General features: G+C 62.1%; 3 protein-coding genes across 3 annotated transcripts in view; 1 reads left to right on the top strand and 2 right to left on the bottom strand.

The window, feature by feature from the left end:
* PLEKHH3 (pleckstrin homology, MyTH4 and FERM domain containing H3) overlaps positions 1 to 535 on the bottom strand; it is an 8,668-nt gene extending 8,133 nt beyond the window's left edge. The window contains exon 1 of the mRNA XM_014458772.2: positions 3 to 535. Within this exon, the coding sequence (XP_014314258.1) occupies positions 3 to 79 (77 nt within the window). The 5' untranslated portion in view covers positions 80 to 535. The remainder of the gene's footprint in view (positions 1 to 2) is intronic.
* Positions 536 to 2,533: 1,998 nt separating this feature from the next.
* On the bottom strand, positions 2,534 to 4,806 carry CCR10 (C-C motif chemokine receptor 10). The gene is given in 3 exon segments (XM_006092347.3): positions 2,534 to 3,074; positions 3,077 to 3,766; positions 4,442 to 4,806. Coding segments are annotated over 3 exon segments (1,092 nt in total). The 5' UTR covers positions 4,466 to 4,806; the 3' UTR covers positions 2,534 to 2,696.
* A 454-nt stretch (positions 4,807 to 5,260) lies between these two features.
* Positions 5,261 to 6,980, top strand: part of CNTNAP1 (contactin associated protein 1) — a 12,556-nt gene continuing 10,836 nt past the window's right edge. Inside the window, 3 exon segments of the mRNA XM_023756971.1 lie at positions 5,261 to 5,413; positions 6,276 to 6,377; positions 6,467 to 6,660. Of these exon segments, the coding sequence (XP_023612739.1) occupies positions 5,350 to 5,413; positions 6,276 to 6,377; positions 6,467 to 6,660 (360 nt within the window). The 5' untranslated portion in view covers positions 5,261 to 5,349.

Here is a 6,980-nt window from a genome sequence, read left to right as displayed (position 1 = left end):
GCGTCCCGTATTCCCGGTGCAGAAGAGTAAAGCCTCGACGGCAGCAGAGGAGCCACCACAATCCCCCGGGGAGAGGCATCCGGGCGAGCAGCCGGGGGATGGGAGAGCCGGCAGCCGGCGGCCGAGCTGCAGGGGGTCGTAAAACTGGCGGTGCTCCGACCCGAACCGGGGGAAAGATGAGGCGGGTGGAGGGGAAGGGAGAAGGGAACCGGGAGGAGGCAGTGTCTGGCGCTAGGGTACAAGGGGCTGTTAGCTAGAGCCTGCGGGGGGCTCAGTGTCTGGGCCCCCGAAGGGGGAGGGGGAAAAGCGTCCAGAACCCAGGGGGAAAGATGGAGCAATGTCCGGAGCTGGGAAGTAGTGTCCGTTGTAGTGTCCAGCCCTGTGGGGGGCAGTGTCCGGTGCAGAGTCCAAGGTGGGCAGCTGTCCAAGCTCCAGAGAGGGTCGTGTCCGGTAGAGCGTCCGGTGGCCGGGGCCCGGGCCGCGCGCGCTGCGCTCCCTGCAGCCCGGGGACTGGCGCGCTAGGGGCGCGAGCACAGCGCCGGGACCCGCCTCCCAAGTCCCCTCCCCTTCGCCCCCCCCCGCCCCCCGGCTCCCCCAATCCCCCCCTCTTTCTCTCCTCCCTTCTTTACAGGGCAGGGTCCAATTTTCGTCACAGCCTCTTCTGCCCAATCCCTGCGCCTGGCGCCGGGCGCGGCCACCAATCAAGCTACGGGAACGGCGGCGGGTTGCATCACGTGCCTCTGGCTTGTTGACAGTGGGGCGGGGCCAGGGACTCGGGAGGAGGGGGCCGTGCGATGTGAGTGCAGCCTCGTCTCTGAGGTCGGACCGAGGGCTGGTGACGTCACGGAAGCCCGCCTGCAAGCTCTGGTTTTAACTCTTGGCTCACCAGCCTACACGTTAAAACCCTCCCGAGAGCAGCGTTGGAGAACGGCGGGCAAAGGGCACCGAGGGAGGTCCGACTGCTGGCCTCTGACCCCTGCCTGGTCTCAGGGTCCCTGAGAAAGGGAAGAGCCTTAGCTACCTGCCCCGGGCACCGCACTGGCGGTGGCCCTCCGCCCTGAATGAAGGCCAGCTCCTCCACATGAGTCACCTCCTTTTTGAAGTGCAGGCCGAGGCCGGAAATAAAATCCGCTTCAGAGTGCAAAGCTCAGCGAACTCCTGTGGGGACAGTGACTTGGGGTTCTAGGGAATGCTGTTGTATTCGGACGGCGTGGAGGCCTCTCGGGGTGCATTCTGCTGATTGGTGTAGGAAGGGGTTAACCGAGGCGCTAAGCGGGCGGGGCGGGGCCGCGGACCGGGCGGGGGGCCAGGGCCTCTGCGGGCGCGCGCGTGCGTTGCTGACTCAGCGGCGATTCCCGCGGTCTCCGGTGGAGGGTTCCAGGTTGCCCCCCTGGGGCTGGGGTGTGGGGCCTTTGGAGGGTCGGCGCCTTCTCCGCGCCTTCCGAGGTTCACGGCCCCTGGAGGCCGAGGTTCCATCTCAGCCGCCGGAGGCTCCGGGAAGGAAGGCTTAGTCCGCGCTGGGCGGGGCGGGCGGGGCGGGGCGGGGGCGTCCGGCCAGCGCGGACCTGGAGACCACCCTGCCCCGCCACGCCACGCCCTTCCTGCCCCGGGCCCCCAGGCTGCTGGCTGAAGTGGTCCCGGCAGCTTTGCTGACCGGATATTAAAGTGCGGAGAGTTGTCGCTCCTGAACACCATCCTGCCTGTCGTGATTGTGTAAGACAAAGACCAAGGGAATCAATGCGACGGTCCCTGCAGGTCACCCGGGCCTTGCCCTGGCCGGAGAGGAGCGTGGTCTGCACTGAGGTTCCCGAGGGATGGAGACACCACAACCATAGGTCCTCTTCCCGGTCTGGAGCCCAGGCTCTTGCAGCAGCTGGAAGTTCTCTCCGATGTCTAACCTCTCTCCCCGGCAGCCTCGGTGCATTAGACGAGAACCACAGTCACCTCCCCCCGCCCCCCACGCCCAGGATAATGACTCTGGAAATTTGCAAATTGGGATTTTCTCCTTGGTTTTTCTCCAAGGTGAAAAACTTCGACTCAACTTTTTGCCTCCCCCCGCCCCCCGCTTTTCACCACAGAATTTTATAGAAGAAACTATAAAATGGTCATCTAATCCAAAAGCCCACCCAAAACGGGAATCTCTGCCCTGTCCCTATCCGCACACCAACACAAAGGCACACACAGCCCCCGGCAGACTCAGCCGGAACATTCCAGGGGCCGGGAACTCGGTACTGGCTAAGGCGGCCATTATTGGATAGCACTCGGGTTGTTCGAAAGCTCTTCTCCACGGCATTTCCAGAGGAACCCCGCCCTCCTCGCCTGGCAGCGTTCCCACCCCACCTCTGTTGGCAGCGCGCGGGTGAAGGTGGAGGAGGTGTCATGCTGGAGCTCCCACCCCCACCCAGGCTCTCAGCGCCTTCCACTGAGCGCCCCGCGCCTAGAGGCGGAGAGGGCGGGCGGGCGGTGCGGGACCCGCGGCTCTGCCCTGCTACAAATCACTTTCAGGTCAGTGACTCAAAAATAGTAACATTCGTTGGGCTGCATCTCATGTCCATGTTATCCGTTTAATGTGGCAGAGTCCGGAAGCAATTCCTTTCGGTCCCTAGTTCTTTTTCAGCATCCCCACCCCACTCCCCTTTCCCAGGCACCTCCCAGATGCGCTTCCTCAGCTCGCCCCCTCCTCCGGACGCGCAGCCCTAGTGGTCCCAATAGGAAGCACTGTGGGTCTCGGTGGGAGCCGAGCAGGAAGGAAGGCGGGGCCGCCGGGGGCAGCGGCCGCGGGGGCGAGGCACCGAGCTGCAGCTCCCACCCCGGAGCAGCCTCCGCAGGTCCTGGCGGAAGCGCAGGCCCAGAAAGGCGTAGAGCACGGGGTTGAGGCCGCAGCGCGCGAGAGCCAAGCCCCCGGTCACCAGCAGGGCCAGGTCCTTGCGCTTACTCGCCGGGCAACTCCGCTCGCGCGCGGCCAGGAGGTCGGCCGTATCCAGCAGCAGGGCCAGGCTGTAAGGAAGCTGCAGCACCACGAAGGCCGCCACCAGGGCCACCACCACGCGCAGCGCGCGCCGGCGCTCCGGCCCCCCCTGGCGGCCAGCAGCGTGCGGCCCAGCAGCGCGTAGCAGGCTGCCATGACGCCCAGCGGCAGCGCGAAGCCCAGGGCCACCTGCGCCACCGCGCTCGCCCCCTTCACGGTCTGCGCGAGGCCCTCGGGGAAGATGAGACGGCAGCGTCGCTGCCCTTCCCGCTGTCCGTCTTGGCTGAAAAGAAGAGCAGGCAGTGCCAGGAGCAGCGACAGCAGCCACACGATGACTGAGACCAAATGTGCTCTGCCCGGCCCCGAGGGCCTCGGTCCAGCCGGGAGGGCCCGCGTAATGGCCAAGTAGCGGTCGGCGCTAATGCAGGCCAGGAAGAGGAAGCCTGCATGGAAGGAGGCCGAGTAGAGGCCCGAGATGGCACGGCAGGTGGCACTTCCCAGACTCCAGCCCTGCAGAGCCCCCGCTGCGGCAAAGGGCAGGGTCAGGGCCAGCAGAAGGTCTGCCAGGGCCAGCTGCAGCAGGTGGGCGCAGGTGGGTGAGCGGGCGGCGTTTCGGGCTGCCAGGTGGGTAGCCAGGACCAGGCCGTTGCCTGCCAGACCCAGGGCAGCCACCGTCAGGGAGATACTGGATTGGAAGGCGCGACTGAATGCCTGGACATCCGCCTTGTAGCAAAGCTCTGGCAGAGGCTCAGCTGAGTAGGCCTCCTCATCGTCTCCAGAATATGGGCCCCAGGAGACCTGGAGAGGTCAAAATGAGAAAAGAGACCCTATGAGTCCTTATCTTCCCATTCACACAAAACAGGCTTTGGCTTTCCTTGCACCCCCCTTGCCTCTGCATCCAGCTTTCTGGGTGACCTTGAGCAAGCCACTTGCTCTTTCTGGATCTCAGTTGCCTAATATGTAGCAGGGTTGTTTGAAATAGGAAGATAATGGATGTGAAGCATCTGTGCTCTTCATAGGCCAAGGGTTTGTATTATTAATAAACCTGGGAGCTTCAGTTCCGCTTGCAGCGCCCTCTCCTGGAAGTACTCGCACACGCAGGCTTTGCCTCAGACTCCGTGGCCAGACTCTAGACTCCGTCTCCTTTCCCCTTTCCCCTCCCCAAAGCCCACCCCTACCGCCAGTGCACTGACAAACTCATGACAAGCGGGTCTCAAGAATTGGGGCTCAGGTCTGCCGTTGCACCTTGGACCTCTACGTTCAGCTCACTCTTCCCTTCAGCCCGAGTCCTGTCCCCCAACCCCAGCCTCACATCACCAGCCCCGTTTATCTGGAGGCCCCTGATCCCACATGGCTCCAGGAATCCTGTATAGGTCAGAGCCTGGGGGAAGCCTGTCGCCAGGTGTGAAATCCCATGCCTTCACCTTACCCTCCCTCTCTGTAATCCTTCCTCCCCCCTTCCCCCACTCCCACCTGCTCTGTGGGCTCGGTCCCCATCTCTGGCTACGCGGGTTTCTGAGGTAAAGCCACCAGGGAGAGAAGTTAAACTAGTGGGACAGGAAGGAAGGGGCGGGGAGAGCGGCCAAGAGGGTGGTGGGTGTTAGGGTCTGTGAGCCCTCTCTAACCAACTTACCCATTCCACTCCCTAAAAAACAATTTCCCTACCAGTAGAAAGAGAATGGGTTTTAGAATATCTCATTTGCTAGCTACCTGTGTGATGGTGTTTTTTTTTTTTGTGTGTGTGTGTATGTGGTTTTTTTTTTAACCTCTCTGAGCCTCAGGTTTTTTATCTGCAAAATAGAGTAAAATAAAAATGCTGAATTCACAGGATAATGAGGATGCCTGGTAAGGGTGCTTGCAACATCCTTTGCCTTCGGAAAATGTTAAAATCTTTTACATACTCTTCTCCCCATATCCAGCCCTCCGCCCCCCTTTGGATTTTTCAGGGACCTTCCTTCCCCCTCCCCTGCGACCACAGCCACTGCCAGCCTCAGGTTATTCAGGGGTATTTCCCGATGCCTGGAGGCCTTTCTTACCCCCCGCCCTTCACAGCGGAGGGCTGAGGGGCCGTGCGCTGGCGCGGAGTCCGGAAAGGCAGCGCTTCTTTAGAAGAGAGAGGCTGGGGAAGGGGGGAGGGTGAGAGGGAGAGAGGGGTGGAAAGTAGAGAGCAGCTTGGTACCTGGAACGGACTGAGAGAGGGGGGGCGAAGGGGAGAAAGGGTTGGGGAGGGGTAAGGGAAGAGGGGTGGGTGGGTAAGGAGGAGAGACAGTGACCCGCTGAGAGCACCAGGAGAGCTCAGAGCCGGAGCCGGAGCTGGAGCTGGAGCCCGAGCCCGAACTGGGCACTGGGAGGCGGCCGCGGAGACCCTTGAGCCCTGCAGGATGCGTCTCCGGCTCTTCTGCATCCTGCTCGCCGCGGTCTCAGGAGCCCAGGGCTGGGGCTACTGTGAGTTCGGGGCTCGGAGGCGGGCAGGGTTGGGCCCGGGAGTTCAAAGCACCGCATTGCGGCTGGGTGGTCGCCGGTCCCTTCCCCGCCGGCGCGCGCTCGCTGGTTCGCTTTCGTCCTTCCCAGCCTCTCCCCCACGCTCCGCAATGCAGTTCGGCGGCCGGAGCGCGCGCCCGGGGCTGGGGTTGGGCTCGGAGCCGAGGATAGAGTCGGCCCGGCTGGGATTTGGCACTACGATCCAAGCCAGAGCTAGTGCCTCGGTTTGAGAGTTGGGGATAAACGTGTTACTGGTGACCCGGGCTAGGATTAAGGTTTTGCCAGGGGCTGGGTTTGGGCTTGGAACTGGCCCAGGGGCTAGGGTTTGGGGTTGGGGGCTGGACTTTGGGACTGGGATTCAAGGTGGAGTTGGTGCCAGATTGATGCTAAGGTTGGACACAGAACTGGTGATGGTGTCAGGACTGGCTGGGGTTGGGACCAAGGCCTGGATCTGGAATGGGTGCCGGTTTGGGGATGCTGATGGTGGGACTGATGCTCAAGCTGGGCTGGATTGGTGTCTTGGGCTGACTCAGGTTCTGAAAGATGCTGAGTTTGAGATTGTGTTTTGGGGAGTACTGAGCCCGATTAACACCATGGCAGGAACAGGGCTAGGGAGGGTCTGGCCTAGGAGTTCCCCCAGAAGAAGATAGCCTCCCCTGAGTGTGCCCCAGTTGCTGCAGCCCGGGTTGAATAGATGGCTTTAAGTTAGGGCTGGGTCTGCTGCTGGGGACCTGAGAAGGAGGAGCTCCAGTCGCTCAGTGTGCGGGGCCTTGGGGAAGACCTGGGAGGGGCTGACCTGTCCACTACGTCTGTCCCCCCAACCCAGACGGCTGTGATGAGGAGCTGGTGGGGCCCTTGTACTATCGCTCCCTGGGTGCCTCCTCCTACTATGGGCTCTTCACGGCTCCACGCTTCGCCCGACTGCACGGTGAGCCTGGCCCCAAGGAGCGGGGAGGGACTCTGGGGGGCTGGGAGTAAAGGGGGAGCCAGTAGTGAAAGCCCTGGTCCCCTCTATAGGCATAAGTGGATGGTCTCCCCGGACTGGTGACCCGAATCCCTGGCTCCAGATCGACTTAATGAAGAAGCACCGGATCCGGGCGGTGGCCACACAAGGCTCCTTTAACTCTTGGGACTGGGTCACACGCTACATGCTGCTCTACGGTGACCGAGTGGACAGCTGGACCCCGTTCTACCAACAAGGGCACAATGCGGTACTCCAGCTCCTGCATACACTCTTGGGGAACCTCCTGTTTTGCAGCCTGGGCTGGGCATTAATTAGCTTGTGGGGAAGGGGAGGGGGCAGGGGGGAGGGCACAGGTTAAGAGCAGTGACTTCCACTGGGAGACTCTGTTCAGAAGGACTGTGAGCTCACAGGTGGGCAAGACACTCCCGGAGGACAGGGTTCCACAACCTTAGAGAGCTTTGAAGGAGGTGACACCTGAGCTGAGCTTTGAGGAAGTGATGAGATAGTGGGAGAGGAGATAACTGTGTGCCTAAAGCCCTGAAGGCGGGAGATCAAGGAGCGTTTGCT

Source organism: Myotis lucifugus, unplaced genomic scaffold (genome assembly GCF_000147115.1).
Source record: "Myotis lucifugus unplaced genomic scaffold, Myoluc2.0 scaffold_100, whole genome shotgun sequence".
NCBI lineage: Eukaryota > Metazoa > Chordata > Mammalia > Chiroptera > Vespertilionidae > Myotis > Myotis lucifugus.
The sequence above is the reverse complement of the archived record's forward strand: the minus strand, read 5'-3'. Positions and strand labels throughout refer to the sequence as shown.